Raw genomic sequence first — 25249 nt, forward strand, 5'->3', positions numbered from 1 at the left:
AGACGCATGCTCTTCGCACAGGAGACATTGAAAGAGAAAGAGAGTGCGCACACAAATGGCTTTGTTTACTTCTTATCGAAACATGACATGGCACCTATGCATGCAATAGAGATTATTATAGTGAATTATTGTTGCAATGAATAAAATGTTTTTTATTTATGATATTTTTTTCTTCAATTTATTAGTATTCTCCTTTTCATTGTAAAAAAGTTGGTCACCTTAATATAGTTATTAGTCAATTCTTCATAAAATGTTTTATTTTGTGTGATAGTGTGTAAATTTTTAGAAAAATCTTGTATGCAAAATTTATATTCTGGGGAAATTTTGAGTCTGAAATTTTTCTACACCCCTAACAAACAGTCCATATTCAGGATGTCTGGTTTAACAGTACAGAATATTAAGATAATTATTCTATACAAAAATTAAGAAAAATTTAGAATGCATTCATTTTATAGCATACAGACATTTAAAAAAAATACAAGAAAAGCTATATTGTTGTTTTAAACATGCAATATTTAGAGTAGCTTGCAAAACCAATAAAAAAACTTTTTAAAACATAAAAGAAAACAATAAATTAAAAAACAATTAATTATGCATAAAATCTCCAACTTAATTTAAATAAAACACAATGTTTTTGGTTTTTGGAATTTACATTGTATCAATGGAAGAACCTTCACATAAAATAAAAACAAAGAAAGAAGTGGTAAGAGATTACATCTGTAAAAATATTGCAAACTAATATAATGAACAATAGTAAAAATAAAAATAAATATAATTTATTAAATTCATTTAAATTAAGTCGCAACCTTATTTTTTTTATTTCATAATAATATGATTTTAAAAACTTTTCATTTAAAAATTAAACAAATAACTTTTGATTTAACAGAATAAAGATTAATTTTAACAAATTCTTCAGTCTAAACATTCTCCAAAATTAAATCTTTATTTATATTATGAAAATTACTAAATTTTATAAAGTATTTAATTTTAAATTAGAATCAAAATCATTAAAATATCTCTTTGGTTATTTAGCATCTACTTATGTACAGTCAACCCCCCCATAACACAAGTTCATGTAGTTAGGATTCCTATATCACGGTGAAAAAATTGCGACAGTATTCATACAAACATGCTAAAAAAACTCCTATAATTCGGTAAAACGTCATCGCCAACTCATGTCACGACAGGATTGCACAAACCGTTGAGTTTAAACGAGCAGCAGACCTACTAAAAACCACTTATTATTTAACGTCCATAAAAATTATATTTATATTAATAATGTCTCCAAAATTCAGCGAATTTTTCACAAAAAAAAATAATTTATCAGGAAGCATGCGAGCGCCATTCGATGACAATCTCCACGATGTAAACAAGCTTAAGCAACGGCGTAGTCGAACGGTGTACACTCGATAAGTGATCCTACAATTTTTTGTTTATAGCATAGTTTATATGGATTATTCCCAAAAAATTATACTTATTTTGGAAATGTTGAGTCGAATTAGTCTAGAATCGATCAATTTTATGGAAGAAACCTTTCAAACAGCCGTAGTCTGTAAACTGCATACGTGCCGGGCTGTGATTGGCTGGACTCGTAAAAGCTGGATTCATAAAACTCTGAACGTATCTATTGTGTTATGGGGGGGGGTCGACTGTATTCATGTAGTATGATTCTCTTGCTGCATGTTAATAATTTTTTGTGCTAATGTATGTTTTTGATTAATGAAGACAAATTTTAAATTGTAGGAGTAAAAATTTTCAATTTTATAACTGAAAAAGTATGCCATTACATTTTTTATAAACTGACCAAATGTCTTTTCTATATTACTATACTATGAAACATCAAAATGCCTTTAACTAATACTGTACTTATTTCCTGATATAATTATGCACTTTACAGTTTACATTGAAAACAAATTTTCATTTAAAAAAACATAAAAATATTAAAAAGAAGTTAACAGAAGACTGAGAAGACTGTTCACTGAAGTAATACTATTTCATGCATATTAGATAATTTTTCACTCAGTATTTGTGTAAATACAAATTTAATATTGACAATATATAAATTAGTTATGACCAACACATACACTTACTCTCTCTTTTTTATTCCGAAAAATACTAAATTAATAGGTATAGATTCTATACTGAGGCCATAAATATCCAAAATAAATATCAAAATTAGGAAAACTACACTAGCTAAATAGTCACATATTATCAAACTGGATACAATCAGATCCAACACTTTCAGGTAAATACACATTTATGCTGAAGACCTAGCAGGACTTAATCACAGACAAATTTACAATAAGTAAAACACAGTTAAATCTATATATTGTAAAGTCTTTGTAAATCCGCACTTAAAATGTAAATTTTAATATTGGCGGTAGACTATCACACAGCTTTAGCAATGATTTCACTTTATTCTATTACTATAGATGCATTTCGGTCCTTTTCTAAAAAAGGTCCCTCTTCAGTACTATAAAATACAAAAGTTTACATAAACTTTTTCAGCAAGTAAATATTTAACATAACAATAAATATTTTAGTATTACAATACCATTTGAGTACACAGTTTTATTTATACATCCCTTTAGCACTTTTATCTTGAGCGCACTAAATTATTTTTATTTATGTCTTGCTGTAATAAATTTTACTCTATATTAGATCTAACAATTATACTCAATAAAACTTTTAAAAATCTACAAAAATNGAAAAATTACTTTTCCATTGCCTATAAAACAAATTTTCAAAATATTACTGGTTTGGTTTACTGCTAAATTTTAAATTTTGACTCCAAATGCAAAAATTAGCACAACAGTGATCACTAGTAACAATCACTAGTGTGCTACATCAATTGAATTCCCTTTCTTGCTTGTAAAAATAGAACATACTATAATTTTCAGTCATTGTGATTAAAAAGTGGTCAATGCATATGCTCACATTCAGGTAAAATTGTTTTATTTTGCCAACTAAAACTGCAAATACATTCTAGATATTACAGCTAACAAAACAAATTGCCAAACTGTCAGCATAATGATGTAATATGATATTTTAAAACTTGTAAAGTGGTAATTTAAAAGATAAATGATGTAAACTACTTTTATAGTTTAAATAAAAACATTTGAAACTTCTATGTCTTTTAATATATATATACATGAAAGTATATACATATAAATATTTAATTTCAAAAATATTATTATATGTTTATCTATTTTTACCAAATTTACCAATAAAAAGTATCAAATTACTGGCATATTTATTGATGCATTTTTACCTGATTAATAGTAAACCAATAAATCAGTTTACCAGTAATGCAATCCTTAATCCAATAAGTAGTAAAGTGTAAGTATTTAAATTGGATGCTTTCTCCTATTATGTATAGTACTTTGTATTGTTCAAAATTTTCAGTTATTCATTTTTATTAGAATAATATTTGTTTTCTTTGTTTTACTTATTATTTTATTCATACTGAGCATACTTTATTCATACATAACAACAATTACAATAATAATAAATTAAAACCGATGGAACTGACTTGTAACTATCTCTTTGTAGAGAGGGAAGAGTTCATGATTGCTGTAGAAGACCAAGCCATAAATACAAGAAACTACAGAAAGTACATCTTAAAAAAACATAACACTTGCAGAAAATGTCACATATGCATGAAACTATATGACATCAAGATTGCAACCTGATATAGGTTGCAAGCTTAATAAAAACTGACTACTTACATCAACCTAACCAAATAGCAAATGTAACAAGAGGGTAATTCAAAAAGTAAGGTAACAAGAGCTCTCCTGTACAAATTTTATTTTACAGGAGGATATAGTGATACAGATTATTATGGCACTGGGTACATATTTTTCAACATAGTCACCATGCTTGTCCAAACATTTATTCCAACGATATACCAAGGCATCGATACCAGCAGAGAAGAAATCTATGTCAAGTCCCTTCAGCCATGCTATGATGGCTTGCTGAACTTCCATATCAGTTTGGAATTTCCTATCACCCAGATGTTTCTTCAATGGTCTGAAGAGATGGAAATCATAGGGTGCCAGGTTGGAGTTATAGGGAGGATGTTCCAGTACCTCCCACTTGAAACACTGTAACAATTCAGTTTGCTCAGTTTTCACATCTGTCCTGTCTTTATCAAACTCAGTGCACCAAACCCACACCTGTTTTTGTGACATGACATTACCACCATATACCTCAGCAAGTTGACAATGAATTTCTATTGGTGAGTTACCCTTCAGACCAAATCACACTACACACTTCCATGTTTGATCACTTTTCCGTGAGTGCAACCATTTTCAAAATGACATTGCAAGAGTCTGATGCAACATTTGTGCCACCTAATGCCTGTATGATAAAGCTGCAGTCTTCTGCTGCTGCCCTAATGGGAAATTTGAACAAGAGGAGGAATATGACACTCATGAGAGCTCTTGTTATCTACTTTTTAAATAACCCTCGTATATCTAAAACTTTACAAATACAAACTATTATGCATCCAGAAACCTTATTAAAAATACATATCTCAGTCAGTCATAGAAAACAACACACATAAAATATACTGTGACTGAGTCTTAATCAAAGACAAAACAATCCATCACAACAGACCAGACATCACATTTGTTGACACAGAAAAGTCACATATATCATAGGTTCTAAATACTCAACATACATACATTGAAAAATAAATACTCAGACTCTCCCACAAAATAAAGCATCTGTGGAAAATGTAAGATAATTATTACATCAATAGTCCTTTGTTGCACAGGAATCAGGCCACATACACTACAGAAAAGTCTTGTAACATTAGGGCTTTACATCAGCATATACATTATGCTATAGAAAGCAGCAATAATAAACACATGTCATATAGATAGGAAATTTCCTATAATAAAAATAATAATAATTTTTTCTTACCTGTAAAGTCAAAATGTTATCAGTTTACTGCTAACTTATTGGTAAGTTTTAAATTTTGACTCCAAATGCAAAAATTAGCACAACAGTGATCACTAGTAACAATCACTAGTGTGCTACATCAATTGAATTCCCTTTCTTGCTTGTAAAAATAGAACATACTATAATTTTCAGTCATTGTGATTAAAAAGTGGTCAATGCATATGCTCACATTCAGGTAAAATTGTTTTATTTTGCCAACTAAAACTGCAAATACATTCTAGATATTACAGCTAACAAAACAAATTGCCAAACTGTCAGCATAATGATGTAATATGATATTTTAAAACTTGTAAAGTGGTAATTTAAAAGATAAATGATGTAAACTACTTTTATAGTTTAAATAAAAACATTTGAAACTTCTATGTCTTTTAATATATATATACATGAAAGTATATACATATAAATATTTAATTTCAAAAATATTATTATATGTTTATCTATTTTTACCAAATTTACCAATAAAAAGTATCAAATTACTGGCATATTTATTGATGCATTTTTACCTGATTAATAGTAAACCAATAAATCAGTTTACCAGTAATGCAATCCTTAATCCAATAAGTAGTAAAGTGTAAGTATTTAAATTGGATGCTTTCTCCTATTATGTATAGTACTTTGTATTGTTCAAAATTTTCAGTTATTCATTTTTATTAGAATAATATTTCTTTTCTTTGTTTTACTTATTATTTTATTCATACTGAGCATACTTTATTCATACATANTATTAAATCTTTAAAAAATTATTTTAATTCTGTTGTAATTCATTATCTTATTAAACACCTAACTTATATAGGCTTAACTAACAGATTGATTGAGGCCAGAATAAAAGAACAAAAATATGACATCCTTAAAGGAAATTATAACACTGCCTTAGCCCAATATACAAGCAAGCCTAGGATGATCCATGTTGGAAAGATGCAAAATTATTAAGAAAAATATTTTATGTGCAAAAATTAAGAATAATTGAAAACATCCACATCTATAAAGTAGCAAGCTAACAGCTCTGCATTAACAACAGAGAAAGCCTTAGCATATTGCAAGCTTGGCAAGCATTTTTATCTAAATGTACTTAAACAATTAATAATTTTTTATTAATTGCCTCTATGTGCTTAGTATTTAATATAGGTTCTTTTATATTTGCAATAAATAATTTTATTTAAATTTATAAATCTAAAGTTATAACATAAAAAATTTAAATAACCTTAAAGAAACGTTGAATTGTTCCATTTTGGAACATAGCATAACTCCTTCTAAATAGAATGGCTTCTAACCTGAAGAAGACTTGTAAATCAAGCCAAAAACATTTGTTAGAACTATTAAGAAGTGCAGAAAACGTATGAAAAGGTGTGTTTTTTCTATACAGTTTATAAAAGTTCCAGCTTATGGTAGAAGATTTAGTTTTTAATAATAATAAGTTAACATTAATTAAAATGAACACATTCAGGTTATGTCATTGGGCCAATGGTATTATTATAAATTATCAATTATATACAAGAAGTATTTAATATATTCGTAAGTTTTCTTAGTAGTTTAACACTGGAAAAAAAGGGCATCAACGTTGTCTATTATCTCCATATTTGTTCAACCTATACAGAGAATTTATATTCAGGGAGGCAAAGCTAGATGAGATGGCAGCTGGAATCAATATAGGAGGCCAGCATATCAACAGCTTAAGATATGCATATGACACCACTTTGTTAGCAGGAAGCAAAGAAATACTGGAGCTTGTTATCAAGAGAATATAGTCAGAAAGTGAAAAGACAGAATTAAACATAAATAAGGCAAAATTTTATGTTGAGTATTGACCCCAATGAGTTTAGGGTTGGTGGGGACAAGATTTAGGTTATCAACAGTTTCATCTATCTTGGCACTATAATAGAAAAGAAGGGACAATATGCTAAGGAAATAAGGAGAAGGATATCCCTTGGAAGAAAGGCCATGACACATTTGGAAAAAGTAATGTGGGCAGAGACATATCAGACAGGAATGTCCACAGCAATAAAAAATCAAACTAAACAACAAGACCATAGTGTTATGGTCTCTCCTACGATGTTGTACAGTTGCAAAAAATGGACTGTAAAAACAAGAGAATAAAAATGGATTGATGCAATCAAGATTTGGGTTTGGAAACATCTATTGAAAATACCATGAACTGCCAAACAAACAAATTAGTCATAGACCAGATCAAGCCAAAATATATACTTGAGGCTTTAATATGCAAGCAGAGCCTGTCATATTTTGGATCCAAAATATATATAGACAAAGGACTCAAAAAGATATGCTAGGCAAGTTGGAGGAAGCAAGAAGAGGAAGACAAAGAACAAGGTGGAAACATGTATCCATGTCAACAAGACGAGCAGCCTGACCTTGGAAGACCTAAAAAAGATAACAAGATAGGACAAGATTGCAAGAGTTTATCCATAATGTCACCAGAAGTCGAATTCAACTTGACAACACTTAACTAACTATTTCAAGTGTTATGTGAAAGTTTACCATATTTCAATTCTTTTAAGAAAGATTATAATATGCTAATTTTATGGTATTGCAGTAAACAGTAGATATTATTATTAATTTAATTAATTAATTAATTAATATAACAATAAAAATATTTGTATATCAAATCCATGCAACTATAAAAAATATCAGCTATTTATTGATTAAAATATTTCATAGGTCACTTTTTTTGTCTTAATTCTTCAGCTTTTTGAAAGTCTTTAAAAAGTTCATGAGGAGATTGAATGATTTGTTTATGGTTAATTAATGGTACTTGTTTTTTGTTCTTGTAGGTAATAATGATATAAATATTTACAAATATTTTATGAAATAAAAAAATTATTCACATTTATTTATCTTCTANTTAATTTGAGTATTTAAAAATAAAAAAAACGCTTAACAAATGATTTTTATGTTATATTAGTAAATATCAACAAATTGACTAAATATCTAATGCTTCTTCCTTCTATGTATATTAACAATGACATTTCTAGTAATTGAACTGCTTATGAGGTCTGTTCAAAAAATACGCAGACTGTTTGAATTGTGCAGCTCAGCTCAGTCCAGTTGGTTCCGGGGAAATCTGCTTGGTGTCGCTAGGCTTGTACAGATCATCTGGTGATAAAGTCATTTCCCAATTACAGATATTTTGATTTGTTGATTAGCTATGCGGTTTTTAGTGAAGTGTGATTTTTTCGCTTGTCAGATTTCAGAATGAATTACCTGATGGAGCAACCAATGACTTGCTGTGAAATTTTGTGTTAAACTTGGAAAATCTTGCTATGCTCAAGACGGCTTATGGTGATGTTGCTATGAAGTGTACGGCATGTTTCAAGTGGTCCTCCAAACCCAAAAAAGCTCGCCAAGTTCGATCCAATGTCAAGGTGATGCTGACAGTTTTCTTTGATGCTAAGGGTGTTGTTCATCACGAGTACCTCCCTCAAGGCTCCACAGTGAACCAGACTTACTACATGTCATCAGTTCTGAAACGTCTGAGGAATGCCATCCATCACAAAAAGCCAGAAATGTGGAAGAGTGGCGACTGGTTTCTCCATCACGACAATGCTCCAGTCCATTCAGCTTTCAGAACTCGTGAGTTTTTGGCCAAACACACAATCACTGTTCTTCCCCATCCCTCCTACTCACCTGACCTTGCTCCTTGTGACTTTTTCTTGTTCCCCAAACTCAAAAGACCCTTGAAAGGAAGAAGATTTGAGATGATTCCCAATATTAAGGCAAATGTGATGAAGGCGTTGAAGGATATCACAAAAGAAGCGTACCAGGACTGTTTCAAGAAGTGGAAACACCGTTGGGATAAGTGTGTGTGTTCGGAAGGAGAGTACTATGAAGGGAACCCAGACATGTAACTTCTACATAAAGTACATTTTGTTTTATGATGTCAGTCCGCATATTTTTTGAACAGACCTTGTAAATATAGATTAAATGAGAAATTCTGTTTGATCAAAAATCTGAAAAATATCTAATCAAGAAACTTAATTGATTGTAATAAACAAAGAATTATCAGTCATCTATGCATATTTACATTTATAATGAATTTATAATAATTATATCAGAATTTAAAAACTAAAAACTTTTTGCTGTAATATTGAACCAACATAAATACTAAAAATTTATTCCATTACTAAGTCAGTACAAGTTTATAATAATGCAATTATTATGAAATTCAACACTAATATTAAAAATTATTTTAGCTTAAAAATAAAAATAATAATAAAATACACTTCAATATTTAATATACCTTATTTTCTTCCAAAGCTTCATCAATTTTCTTTTTCATCATTTCTTGGAACTGCACCTGATTTTTATTTTGAAGTTTATCTTTATATTCATATAATAAATTTCTTTGACGAGCATTTAAATCTGCCTGAAATTATAAATTTAAATAAATTGTCAAAACATAGTTTTTATTTTAATAAAATAAATTATAAAAAGCAAAGATAACATAATACAAATTAATTCAAATAATATACACATGACACTTAAATGAAATATAACACGCATATGTACGTGTGTTAAATTTATCTCAAATGTGAACTACAGAATTACAGATTACTTACATACATACATATGCACATATGTATGTAAGTAAACTGTAATTATGTAGTTTACATTTGAGATAAATTTTAATTACAAATTTTTAATTACATTCTAATTACAAAAAATTAATACATATAATGCAATAAGAAATAAAAAAATTTAATAAAAATAATTAAGAAATAAAAAGATATAATTTTTCTGTAAAACTCCAATTAATATATTGCCTCTCTCTTCAAAACAAAAATTATTTAAATTCACAAAGTAAAAAATTAAGACTTAATTTTAAATTTTTATTCAAAATGTCAGAAGATAAATATTTATGACTGTAATGATTAATGGCAAAATCTATTTACAACTAAAACAAATCATTACAAAATTATTATTTTTGCAATCTGAATACAATAGAGCATTGATTAATCAAATATCTGAACTTGTTAAAGATTAATCAAAATAATTATTTTGATTAATCAGACAATCTGGAACAAGTTCAGATAGCCAATTTTTTCAGATAACCAATTACAGTTGGTAAAGAAAAACTAAAAAGATAAATACCTTAAATAAAGTTAAAATATTATTTTTAATTCTACTACAATAGTAGAAAAAGGTTAAGGTATATAAATTTAATATGAATGAGAAGAAACAACAATAAAACTTGTCTAATTTATTAAAAACAAGCAGTAGTCCTTCATTGCAATCTACAATGTATTAATTAAACCTTGAATTCAAAGTAAAAAATATATAATAAAATTAATATTAAACAAAGTTCATTATCCACATAAAAATTGTTTATTAGTTCTTTTTTTAAAAAAAGTCTCTTATCTTGCTTTGTTTTACATAGTCTTTCTTTTTCTTAATTCTGCTAAATCCATGGCATGCTTGATTGTCATGAGAGTTGAAAAATTTGATTCAGGTTGTATTTCTAACTATACCAACACTATGTATAATGCATCGAAAACTTCATCATGCATACTAGTAGTGAAACATTTGATGCATTAGAAGTCTGTGAGGCTTTTTTTATTTGTACTGTAATAAATAAAACGTAACACCAGTGTTGATAATGAGATAGCTCAATAGCTATTCTGCAGAAAATAACTGACAATAGTAACTATGTAAAATCTTTATGATTTTTTATATTAATACTCTATGACTTTGAATCAATTTTTAGATAATTGATTTTCACATAATTAACACTCTAGTGCAGTGATGACAAACTTTTTTCCATATAGGTTGGTCAAAATTCAATTTGAAATTTATTAACTCCAAATTGCACATGAAATATTTAATTTGAGTATTTAAAAATAAAAAAAACGCTTACAAATTTTAATGTATTTTACTTTTTAATCTATATGATAAAAATAACAACAAGCTTAATATAAGCAAACAGATAATAATAATATTTTCATTTCCAAAATATTGATTTCCATTATAATCATATTATAATGGAAATAAATATTTCATTTAACAGAAAATTTTCTGTTGTTTGTTTGATGATAATTTTTCTATCTGAAATTCATAATCAGTGGCCTTTAGAACTTTTTTATGTGCAGAGTTATAAAAAAAATATTTGATAGATTTCAAATTTATAAAAAACTAATTATTTCTAAAATTTCAATGTGACTGCCTTGAAATTGTTGCATAGGTCACAGTACATATCAAAATATTAATAATGCACTTGATAGAAATTACACCATTTCTTTTCTTTAACTACTATTTCTTACTGTATAAAATTTAACATGATTTTGTTTCAAAAGAAAAATGATAATAAATTAATCTATAACTAAATAAATATATTAATACATAACAGTTTCCTTCAATTTAATAGACATAAAATGATAATGGAACAAATTTAAACTTACTTCAGAAATTCCATCTTCAGATGAGCATTTTAAAACTTCATATAACTCTTCTCCTGTATTTAAGTCTTCAACTTGAGATAAACTTATTTGACAGTCTCTTTTATTATTCTTCAGTTTCTTATTTTCTATATTATATGAATAAGAGTGTTAGATATTTGAAATTTATTATTAAGAGTTTTTATTATACATCTTCAATAGTATACTTTAATTATTTTTTGTTAATTATTTTGAATTTATTCCAATACTATAATATGTTAAAATAATTTTAGAACAGACAATCAAATTATATAATGGACAATCATGTAATTCTATTTTCTAATTCTATATTTATTTAAATAAATTTATAGAAAAAACAAACTATAAACATTTTTCTAAAATACTCAGAAAATTCAAATTTATTCAATATTTATATCATTAATGATTACAAAGAGAGCACTTTTTGGATTGCAACTTTGAAATTGCAGACCTATATATATTCCCACTGTCATATATCTGTTCTTTATTAATCTCAAGAATGGAATTAGAAGAAAATAGCGACCAGATATAGAAAGTTTAGTGACTCCAGTCTCTAAACTTTCCGTATCTGATCTCTATTTAATTAATTATGTATGAACTTCCAGTCTGGACTGAAGGTCATGTAATTTTTTAAAAATTAAAATATGATTAAAAATTACAGCTGAGCATTGTAATAATGTCATAATAAATGATTGCTTTTATTTCACTATAACATGTATAATCCATTTATCATAACTTCAATTCTGACATTCAGTAGTAACAAAAAGTATTTTATAAATTTATGCATTAAAATGATATAATGTATTTTCATTTTTCTAGTTGTCATGTGAAAATATCAATATCAAAATATAAATTATATCTTCTGTTCCTATTTTTGATTAAAAAAAATTTAGCATGATTATAAGTTTGATGAATGAATGAAACCCAAATCATATGAGGTGGTATCAGAAAGTTCCCAGACTGTAGTTGATATAATGGTATCATTCAACTGAACTGTTTGTACTGCTGAATCAGCATACTGAGTGGTATCAGAGAATGAACACGCATTCAATCATTACACATGATTTTGTAGTGTGAGGACCACTCTGTCATTTTGATGATGCCTGACAAATTTAAGCAACATGCATCCATAAAATTTTCTGTCAAGCTTGGGTAATCTACCATTGTGACCCTCAAACTGTTTCAACAGGTTACAGGTTTACAATGGCCATTCATTAAGCCAAACACTGGGTTTTGAGTGGCATGTGTACGTATTTCAAACCATGCTCATTGTTTTTTCAATATTAAGGGCATCATTCACTGAGAATTTGTTCCTCCTGGCATGTAGTCAAATCTGATTTTTACTGCAATGATTTGAAGCACTTGAGAGATGTGCAACAAAAAGACTGGAATGCAATGACTATTGGCTGTTGCATCATGACACCTACTTACATCTCACTGATGACAAAGCAGTTTGTGGCAGAAAACAAGATGGTAGTTTCTCATAACCTCTGTACTTACCTGACTTAGCCCCTGTGACTTTTCCTTGTTCTCCAAAATGAAATTGAAGTTAAAAGGGCTCGTTTTGAGAGCATCAATAAAATCCAAATGGAATCACAAGCTGTATTGGCCTACTTTCAGAAAGTGGACTTCCATGGTGTCTTTGAGTTGTGGAAGAGGTGCTGGGATTACTGTATAATTCCCAAGGGAAATTCAAAGGGATAGTGGCCAGATTTGAATAAGATAACGTTGTAACTTTTTATAAGCCTAGTCTGAGAACTTTCCAGTACCACCTTGTAAAGAGTCATTACTAACATAAAAAAATGAATAAAAGATTGTAAATGAACTGTAAGGTTTTATTGCAAACAACAGAAGCTGTACTGTATATTTTATTAAACAGATTGCAAATAAAATAAAATTTTTAATTGAGAAAGCTAATAAATCTATCATAAATTTTTCGAATCAAAACGTAGCTTTGTTATTATTTAATAATGTATTTTTATAAAAAATAAATCTAGGTCCTTTAATTAATACATTTCATATCATTTATCAAATCAATTAGGATAATATAACTAAAATGTAACAATTATAATTTAAACTACATAAAATGTACTTGCATTTTAAAAAATAACTGATAATAACAAATCAGACCTTTACTGCTTTCCAGGAGTATTACATACAAATTACTAATACATACATAAATTACTAATTACATACAAATGTCTAACCTAAGCCATCATCAGAGGTTCCAAACACATTTTACAAAATTTAGAACAGAATGTATCTAATTTTGATAGTTTTAAAACTAAAGACTTGAATATTATCAAATCAAACACAAATTCAAAATTAATTACATTATTACCTACAATTTAAAACTTTCTTATTTACACTTAACTATCATCTTGATAAAAATTCTATCCAGATAACAACAAACTTTGTTTTAGTTAAATACAAATAAAAATGTTTTAAACTGTAGTCTTTCACGGAAGAAGAATGGAATCAATATATTACAAAATTAAAAATATGTTTAAACTGTTATAATCTTCTTACACAATGTACAACATTTTTGCAAAAATTAAGATTATATATATACAGTAGAGCGTCGATTATCTGAATCAATTGGGGACTGGGTTTGCTCAGAAAATCGATATTTCGGATAATCGATTATGTACAAAAAAATAAAAAATAAATTAATTTATCCCATGTTGAAATTTTTCTCCATTGCATGTCGCTTTGCGTTGAATTTTCATCGGTGTTAAGCCTAACGAAGACTATTGTATCGTTAAAAATTATTTTTTTATTTCGTACAAACAAAATAAATATATTGAAAAATATAAAAACAATAAAAAATTATACTTCAGAAATTAATTTAGTATCAAAAACGTAAAATATTTGAGTAGCCCAAGACATAGCCAAAGTTTGCAGTGCCACAGCACTTGCAAAAATTTAAATTTGTTGATTGGAATTCTTTCGGATAATTGACGTTTTGGATAATTGACTTTTGGATAATCGACGCTCTACTGTATAAAAAAAATGTAACACAATGTCATATGTGTGTTTGTTTTTTTATAATAATTAACAACTCAATTTTTACCAAAAAATATGTTTGTTTTGTTTGGTTAGCTGATTGACTAAATACATTTTTATTTAACTATTTATGCTCCAATTTTTTAATGGTATTTTTATCTTTATTAGCATTTGCCTAATTTTGTAAAAAAAATTACCGTATATTCTGGTGTATAAGACGACTTTTTAACCCAAGAAAATCTTCTCAAAAGTCAGGGGTCGTCTTATAGGGAGAGTATATCCCAAACTCTATATTTTAACTGTAAAAGTCGGGGGTCGTCTTATACACCCAGTCGTCTTATACGCCAGAATATACGGTATCTATATGATCCAAGTTCACAAAATTTATTTACAGTTAATAATTTGCAATGTATGTCAATGTCAATTGATACATTGAGATCTACAGACATTGTAAATTATTAACTGTAACAAATCAATTTAAAAATTGATATGTTGAGATCATAATAAATAAACTTCATAATTTTTTAGTTTCCCAAAATGTCCATATAAATTACATAAACTGAAAGTAGATATATAGTAGTACATGCAAGCATCACATTAAAGTCACTGCAGGAAAACATAATAATAGTAATAATTTTGCTAATATCACTTTTAAATTGTCAAATAATCTTAAGTTTTGTTTGTTATTTAAAGAGAGAATGCTACAATTATTATTTAAATATATTAATAGATTAATAGATAGAAACTAAAAGGAACAGATTAACTTGAAGAAGTTAATTTATATCTCTTAGTTTTTAAGCAGTCTAATATATCATATGACTAATTTGTTTTGTAATTTTGGTCAAATAATTGATTTTTGACAAACAAACAAATAGATATCAGTTTAAATCTATTCTTAAAATTACCATCATCATAAAACGTCTCCAATATTCATCAATTATTTTATCATGAAATGAAAACTGGAAAACTAGAAAGAAAAATAGTGATTACTTTTTCTCACTAAGAGAAATTCTATAAATTTGAATGAAATTTAATGTTTAATTTAGTGTTTATTTAAAATAAATTAAAAGAAATATTTTATCAATAATTAATATTTGGGAGAAACAATTGATATTTTATTTTAAAAAATATCAATTCAATACCTTAAATAAATTTATATCACATGCATACCTTCTTTCTCTTGTAAAATTTCAAATTCCTTTTGAACTGAAACTGACAATTTTTCTAGTTGTAAATTTCTTAATTTCATATGATTATCAGCTGCTTTCATTTCAGTTTTTTCATTGTGAAAAATAATATTTCCATTTTGCAATTTTTCCATGAACTATATTTTAAAATATAATTTAATAATAATAATTAAAAATCTTTAAATATAAAAACAAAATTATATACATATAATGTATTATATCACATAATATAATGTATTCTTATAATTATATCTATATATTAGATACTGTCTTATGTAATATTATATTTACAGTTTAGAACAGAATCAGTTTTATATAAAACAATGTTGACTTTTTACTATTTCCTTACATGTACATTTCACATAAATGGCAATATTTATTTAGCATAATTTCAATTTATCATTTTTAATGATACTATTAATATCAATAATAATAATAATAATAAACTATATTTGAATTGAATTGGCTTTGTTAAGATGTAGTTCCAGTACATTATGGGCTATTCGTTCACAACTTTGCTCATTTTAAGCAGGTCCAACTGCAAGAATGAGATGGAGAAAAATATCCTAACTTGAGTTTTCCATTAAAAATGTCTTAAAGTCTGGATTGAATTTGATTTCTGACTCTTAACAGAGTAAGTAAATAGTATGCATAATCATCTAGTCAATTTCATCTGTAGTTCTAATTACAGTAGAGCGTTGATTTTCCGAAAGTCAATCATCCGAAAGAATTCCAGTCGGCAAATTTAAATTTTCGCCAGTGCTGTGGCGCTTCAATCTTTGGCTATGTCTTGGGCTACTCGAATATTTTACGTTTTTGATAGTAAATTAACATCTGAAGTATAATTTTTTATTGTTTTTATATTTTTCAATATATTTATTTTGTTTGTACAAAATAAAAAAATAATTTTTAACGATACAATAGTCTTTGTTAAGCTTAACATCGACGAAAATTCAACGCAAAGCGACACGCAACGGAGAAAAATTTCGACATCAGATATGTTAAACTATTTTTTCGTACGTAAATCAGTTATCCGAAATATCACTTATCCGGACAACCCCAGTCCCCAAATGATTCGGAAAATCGATGCTCTACTGTAATTTCCTCAAACTAGTTGTTAATAATTTTTAAGCAAGAAAAAAAATCAAATCATTATACCTTTGAAATAACTTAAAATTATGATAATAAATACTTTAAACAGTAGTTTTACCAAACGACTCTACACAAACCCAATACATTATAATCATAAAGCCAACCATTGCCATATACAATATGTAAAAAGAAAAACTTTTTCATATTTTAAAAGTTTTTCTTTTTACGTATTGTAGGCCTGTTCATAATGTAATCTTAGTACTGTGCAGTGTGGATGGAAATAAATCTTGAATAGGTATGTTTTAAATTGTAGATTGTAATTGTTGTTAGTTTCTCTGCAAATTTGTTTCTACAACAGCTACCAATATATTTTTTACGCATAGCTGATGAGGGTCTTGTGTACTGAAATGCATACCAGTAATAAAGTTGCATTCTGAAGATAGAAGTGTCATTTTAATGTTACCCGTAGCAGTGTGATAAGTCTCGGTTATCTCTACTATTGTATTTGAGATATTAGTTTCGACAATTATTGAGACAAGAAGCTCTTTTATGACTTAGTTATTTTGATGTACAACTACACAAACTTTCATTTTATAGTAATATATAACAAACAAATATGAAATGTATGCATGTTTGTGTTTGTTTTGTTGCACACATCTATCAAAATACAGATAGATAGATACCCCTCAACTTATAATATTTTGACTTTACAATAGTGTGATAGTGATGCAAATCAGTAATCATTAAATTTTGAATTTTATTCTGTTTCAAGGTCAGTATTTTCTAGTTTCTTCTTCATTGCTTTGTTGCTACTCAGCCATTCCTATTTGGTATCTAACTTAGGTTTCATCCTTATTAGTCTTTAATCTTAAAATCTTTTTGATATGAGAAAATCTATAAAAATATGCGTAAAGTCAATAACAAGGTTGAGGCCAAAGTTTTAAATGTGAAAACGTGTACATCGAATGTTCAGCACTGCTTTCCTGTAAGTGTAGAAGTTTGACAATGGTGTTTGGATAGTCAGTGGAATCATGCTCGACATTCCAAACACCATTGTCAAACTTCTAGGCTTACAGGAAAGTGGCGCTGAACGTCCGACGTACACGTTTTCGTGTTTAAAACTTCGGCCTCAACCTTGCTAATAAATGTAGATTTCATGACAAATTAATAATCTCATTCATTTTAAGTGATTAACTTAATTCTCTAAAGAAAATTAACATTTTCTAAAATTCTCAAAAAATATTTAACTAGCTTTAATCTCTATAGAATGTCAGCCTCAATATTTAAAGAAACAGACTTAAGATTATTTTATAAATACTTTACAAATTGATTATCTCCTAAAATATGATTATTTAGACAAAGACTACAAGAATTAAATTTCGCTCTCTCTTAGGTACATAATGATCCTTCTCCCAGTCATAATTTATTACCTGAATTCTTTAAAAATTGCATATCATAAGCTAAATAAGCATTATTAAATTGGTATAATAATATGTACACATTGAAGTCAATTCCAGATGACTGGAACAAAATTATTTACATCAAAAGGTATGCATGAAATTCTTGACAATTACAGCAATATTTCGGCATTTGGTTGGTGTTTAGCTATAGCAATAGCTCTTTTGATTAATTGTAGAATAGTGTTTTGTCACATATTAAAGAATAGATTAATTCATTGAATGTGTTGCCTTTAATTCTTCTTTTTGATTGTGGTTTGTTCTTGTTTTTTTTTTCTTTGTCTTATTTGTTTTAATCTTGCTGTTTGATGCTAGAGAGAAATTTGAGAATTTTCATTTGTTAAGGGAAAAGGTACTTCAAATTTGGCTTTTATTCTCTGCAGACTTATACACCTTACAAAATCATGTTTATTAGCTTCTTTGTGATCTTTCAAAAGCTTTTAACTATTTAACATAAATAAATTGATTAGTATGCTAATAAAATTAATCTTTATGCTAAATTTATTTGAATTCTTTTTAAGTTATTTTTTGACTTTATGCATTTGTTAAAAAAAAATTTTCTAAAACTGTGGAATGCTCTAGGTCTCCCACAGGGTGACCCACTTAATTTGTATCTTTTTATATTATATACAGGTATAACTGATCTTCAATCACATATTTTGAAATTTTCTTCAGATAATATTCAGGTTGCTAAGTACAAAATAACCTACTTATCATATGTGGATGGCACAGTTATAACACCCCATACTAAAATTGATCTTCAAAGAAAAATCAACACATTTAAGAATTATTGCAAATAAAAAAATCTTGAAATAAATATTACTAAGTCAAAAATTTTAGTTTAGAGAGAAGCTGGTGATTTTGAAATATAGTTAAATGGCTTTTTTATGTCAAATAAAAGTGGTTAATTAATACAAAATTTAGGTGTGATATTTGATACTAGGGGGTATGGTCGGAATGCAAAAAAAGTCGGATTATCATAAAAAAGTAAAATAAACAATCTTCCCCTTTGTCCAGTCTTTCTAGCACTGCTAATTTTTCATTTAATGAAAGAGTAACGTGTTTATGTTTCACTCCTGAATGTTGAAAACACATACAAAACTATACATGTACACACAATGTAAAACATACAATGTAACAAACACAGAAAAACGCCACGGATGGTGAGTCACCGACGATTCGGGACAAGTTTCTCGACTCCGACCACGGTCGGATTAACCGGAGTGACGGACTAGCCGAGGCCGGACTAGAGGGGTTCTACTGTAAATTATATATAAATTAGGTACTGTATATATAATTATATATTAACTTAATTTATTGTAACTTTATTATAATTATATATATACTTTCCGCCATCTAGCGCCACGCTATGGACAGTTTAGGTGAGCTATCGTCTGTACAGTATGTAAATTAGGTACTGTAAGTCTAATACAGCACTGTAATTTTATACATTTCTTGTGAAAGAAACATTTCTTATTCAACGGCGATTAAAATTATTTATATTAATGATGTCACCAAAGTTCAACGAAGTTTTCACAGAAAAATAACATCAGAAATCGCGGCCGCGGTTTGCTGCGCTGTTCCGCGACGAAAACAAGCTTGAGCAATGGCGATGTCGAATGGTGCACACACGGTAAGTAATCCTACAATTTTTTGTTTATAGCGTAGTTTAAATGGATTATTTCCAAAAAAATATATGTATTTTGGAAATGTTGAGTCTGATTAGTCTAGAATCGATTAATTTTATGGAAGAAAACCTTTCAAACAGCCATAGTCCATAAACTTCACACATGTCGGGCTGTGATTGGCTGTGATTCCTACAAAATTGATTCATAAAGAACGGAATGTATCTACCGTCTTATAGGGGAATTGACTGTATATTATCTTTTAACACTCATTTTACATATAAAATGTCTGTTCAAATAAACAAAAGTTTAATTTTCTTATTTTCTACAATAAAAGTTATTAATTTAAAAGTGGTCTATTGATTATTTCAATCTGTGTGCTTAAATGCTTGTTTTTATCTAGCTCCATGATGAGCCTTGAGTGTTTTAGACAAATTAGTGAGTATTCAGTCTCATTTCCTTAGATTACTTCTTAAACTGGATCATTCTGTACCTAGATATACAATTAGAACAGAGACAGGATGATACCCACTGAAGACTAGCACTATCAAATTGTTCAGAAATTTTCTTAAAAGTATTATTCAATCACCAGGGCCTTTTGAATTTGCATTATTACAAAGAATTATTGATGAAGCAATAAAAAATTGAGCTACACAATGGTTTAAAGATCTCTCTTCAATTGTTTTTTCTTCAGGTTGCATCCTACTTATATATTGGCTAATGTAACAAACAGTAATAGATGCTGACCACAGATTAATACCTGGTAGTTATAGCATTTATTGAAACTTGATTATAAAAAACTTAATTGTTCTAAATTCCATCCACAGTACTCATTTATTATGGAAAATGCACTTTCAATATAATTTTAGTTATGACATTACAAATTACGTTAAATATATTAAATTTATGAAATGATAATCAATTATTAAAATTATATTCTAATAATTTTTCTGAATATCAAAAAAATAATTCAATTATACATCTTATAAAATATAAAAAAAATTAATTTGTTGAAAGAAAAATGTTTTAATGTAAATATACTATCAGAAAATGATGTTATGCCGTTTTATTCTAGATATTCAGTGTATAAATAGGTACAATTCATAAAATCTGTTCATCTCTGATAGAGCAATCATCTAATTAATAACCAAAAAATTAAATATAATCTGTAATATTTAAAAAATTTTAATTTATGTTAATCATTGGTATGTTTTTTCATTTTGTATTTCTCCACCAGATAAGGGAGACTCCATGTATGTCTGTAAATAAATAAATAAGTAAAATAAAATAAATATCTAAGCAAGGAGGATATCTTTACAGTATTATAATTAAACATATCAAATTAAAATAATTTACCAATAAAGGATATACTCTTTGTATTATGCATTCAACACAACCAATAATTCCACCATCAGAAAACAAAGAGGAAAAGGAAACAGGAAATGGCTTAGGAGATTTATAATATCCCAATTTTGCATCCCAACGAGCTCTTCTCATAGAATTTGTACTTATTTTCAGCATTAATTCTGGAGATGCCTAAAATATTTAAAACCAGTAACTATTGTAAAATTATATAAAAATTTAAATATTAAGAAAATTGTTCTTGTAATTTCTATACTATCTATTAAAATGGCCATCATTAACACATTTGTAATAATACATTATTTTCTTAAAATTAGATACAAAAACTATAGTAAAACTTACACATAATATAAAAGTAACAAAATTTTACAATTGCACAGAACAAACACTCATAATTTTACTAATAAATTTAAATTAACATATGTATACATGCTATATCAATTTAATAATTTTAAACTTAAATTATTAATACTTACTGAAAATATTTCTTTTTATACATTTATATATCTTTAAATAAGAATTAACATATAATAACCTTACTTTAGAAATCATATTTTTATTAACTTAATAAATTTTAATTAAACTAAATTAAATTTTTGAATAAATTCATTTTACTTTCAAAGTAACTCAAACAAAGATTAACTATTTAATTTTTTAAAACATTCTAGTCTTAAATCGTTAATAATAACTATAGTGTATAACAATATTTTAAAAGCTTAAACTGTTATTCTTAATGGTTTTTTATTTTCTTTCAGAAAGAATTTAAGATATCATTAAGAAAGTGTTCACAGCATGATACTGTCATAGATGCTGCCAAGATTAACAAGGTGCATATTAATGGGTTAGGCAAAAACCATGTTAAAAAAATCTGCCACAGTCTATTGGCCATCAGTGTTACTGTTAGCCAAGGATGACTACAGTAAATCTTTTGAATGCATTGGATCAAGTACGGCTTCTGCATTACATATTTGTCATCTCAGTCACACTCTGGACAAACACACACCATCCCAGCCAAACGCTTCAATGACAGTTCAGCCACTAACCACAAGACTAGAAAACATGCCAATAGAGAAGTGGACTCAAGAAATGAATGAAATCCAACATCTATACTCATTACAGAATTATTACACTTGAAATGGACATTACATAACAAACTTACACAATAATATTCACATCTCACTGTTACGGAATAAAGGGTCATTGATCAGAAAAGAATAATCAGAAATAATATCCTTATTTCACAAACTTATCAAAAAATAAATTGCAGAACTAAAACATCAATACACAAATACTAGATTATACTTCAGTGCATTAAATTTGTAATATATCATGTACAGTGGGTAATCAGATAATGAACATAAAACGTTCAAAGATAATGTTTGCTACCCGAATTGTTTGTTAACCAATTATTGATTTACCATAGATTTTTATGGGAATTTGATTAATTTGTACTAGCAACTCCAAATAAAAAAATAATTATATACTTTCTTAATTTGTTTATTTACACATAATAACAAACTAAAAGCAATCTCATTTTTTCATGGATGGCACATCTTTGTTTTCCAGATGCAATTTTTGTTACTTTTTTATCTGCTTGAGTCTTTTTGATTATATCTTTCTTAGCTAAGATTGTGCCTACTTTAGATCTGCTGAAGCCATAAAGCCATACTGCCTAGCAACATTAGACATTTTCTGCCCACTCTCTACCTTGGCTATTATCTCTTGCCAAGTTTCTATAGTGAACACAGTTCTTGACACTTCACTCTTTTTAGATCCCATAATATTATCAGTTTTTTTTAATAAAAAGTTCAGAAAAAACATTTACAAAAATTTGGAGAACATAAATCAACTAGTGCAAAATGGTTATGTATACAACTGTGAAAGTCTCATTCCTTAAACCATTCATAGATACCAGTAAAATATAGGCCTAGTTTTACAAATCTTAAATGCATTGTCACTACTTCTTGTGTTTATTCTGTGATAAAAATGAACACTACAAATACCTAAGATACCAGCGAGATTATTAAACACAAATTGAGAACATTTTCACCTGCATTAAACAGGCATTGTCACGCAAGCAAACTGTTGCGAAAAACATTGGGGGTTGCCAAACACATGTGAAGGGGTGGGGGTGTGTGGCGTAAGAAGAGGGGAGGGGATTTACAGTTCGTAGAACATCTTTCATGCAGAGGGAAAGGAGTCAACATCTCAAAAATTTATAGCTGTGTTGTGGCAGGTGAATTTGTAAATTCACCTGCTCTAGATGTTTCAGCACATGTGGGTTATATTCATTGTGTAAGAGGTGTCTCTTGGAAATCCACTTGAATGCTGGAAACAGAGACGTATTTGGTCAAAGCCATATTGTTTAATCCTTTTTTGACAGATGCTTGATGCTCTTTGAGACGGACATGTAATGGGCAAGCTCTAGCACCTATGTATTGCAGGTGGTGGTTGTATCAATGGTTGATGATGGGAATGCGATAGATGCCTGGGAGATGTCCTTGTTGGGATGGTCTTTGGCATTACGGAGTAGAGAGGAGATAGCCAGACTTCTGTGGAAATGTTTAAATTTTCTTTTATATGTATCTTTTTCTCAGAGAAAAAGATACATATAAAAAAAATTTAAAGAAAGCATAGAAATAATCAAAAATCAAAATAGCATAAATAAAAATCCTAGCATCTCCATAAGTGAAAATTGGTTAAAAATTTTATCTTAATTCACCAGCTTCAAAAATGTGTTATTATTGTAATCACTGTGCTAAATTATAATAATAAATATTGAACTGTTAAATAAATTAAATTAAAAATAGTGTACAACTGTAAAATTATAATAAGTCAGATAATATGTAAATTTATATGAATTGATAATCAGGTTTACCAACTTTAAGATATTGTATTGCTATTGTGGTCCATGTAATAATTTATAATATTAAATATTAAAATGTTAAATAAATTAATAATCATATACAACTGTAAAACTGTAAAACTGCAATAGGTGTCAGATATGCAAATTCATATTATATTGTGGATGCATATCAAAGGAAGTAAGGATTTTACAAAACTGACTTATGAGTGGAAAGTATAATCAATTGTGTACCACTTTAGTAATAGTTGTATCCATGATATGTTTTAGCAAGATAATTTTATAAATTCTATAAAATTTGTGTATAAATTTATATATATGTATTGTATACTCTTTTAATATTTTAGTTGGCTGGAAATGTTAAGAATAAGCTGATGTTACTTTAATTTATAAAACTTGTATGCACAGGTATGCTTTAGATCAATATAATTTTACAAATTCTACAAAACTTATGTATTTTTTCTATATATGTGTTGTATATCTTTTTTAATATTTTAGTTGGCTGAGGAGGGGGCTTATGAGCCCAAAACGTGTAATTTTTTTCACATGTCTCAACTAAATAAAGATGAGAAAAACTGCCAAGTGTCTTAATTTATAGCACTTTATTGTGTTAGAAGTAGAAAATTAACAATTTTATTTTAGTATTAAAATTAATATAATTTTTTACTACTTACTTCCAAAGGACTACAAGCTGATTCTGATCCAATTAATTCACTGTTACTTATTATTAATTTCTGCCCTACAGAAACTTTTCCTTTCTTTATAAAATATTGAAATCGTTGATCCACATAAGCAGGTATTTTATACCAACCATCTGTCAGTTGTACTTTATATATCTAAAACGTAATAATATAAATAAACTTGTTAACTGAGTTGCTTATCATCAATATTTACAGTGTATTTCAATAAAACTGCATTCTAAGTGAATAAAGAATCATTTCAATTTAAGTATATAAATTTATTTATTAGAATATCTCAAATATAAATATTTAATATTGTTCAATTATTTAAACCAGTGGGATCAGTGATAATATTAACACACTAAAAATAAAAAATTTTTAGTTAAAAAACAAGTAAAAATTATACTCCTTCTATTTCCGACTTCGAGAATTCTATGAGCCAAAACAAGACAAACAAATGGCAAGGAACAATCATCATTTTATTAATTTTATCCAAACGCATTTCGCCATCTAGGCCTCCTCAGTGGATACACGAATCCTTGAAGTCGGAAATAGAAGGAGTATAATTTTTACTTGTTTTTTAACTAAAA

General features: G+C 27.7%; 1 protein-coding gene across 1 annotated transcript; it reads right to left on the reverse strand.

Annotated features, from left to right (window-relative positions):
* Nucleotides 1-9208: 9208 nt before the first annotated feature.
* LOC111637285 (breast cancer type 2 susceptibility protein-like) lies at nt 9209-24849 on the reverse strand. The gene is made up of 5 exons (XM_023382758.1): nt 24654-24849; nt 21111-21290; nt 15564-15717; nt 11373-11497; nt 9209-9343 (listed from the first exon to the last, which is right to left on the reverse strand). The coding sequence occupies exons 2-5, from the start codon at nt 21273-21275 to the stop codon at nt 9209-9211; spliced, it is 579 nt and encodes a 192-aa protein (XP_023238526.1). The 5' UTR covers nt 21276-21290; nt 24654-24849.
* Between the last annotated feature and the right edge of the window lie 400 nt (nt 24850-25249).

The sequence above is a fragment of the Centruroides sculpturatus genome, unplaced genomic scaffold (assembly GCF_000671375.1).
Source record: "Centruroides sculpturatus isolate CEXI.00-Female unplaced genomic scaffold, Cexi_2.0 scaffold1004, whole genome shotgun sequence".
NCBI classification, from domain to species: Eukaryota; Metazoa; Arthropoda; class Arachnida; order Scorpiones; family Buthidae; genus Centruroides; species Centruroides sculpturatus.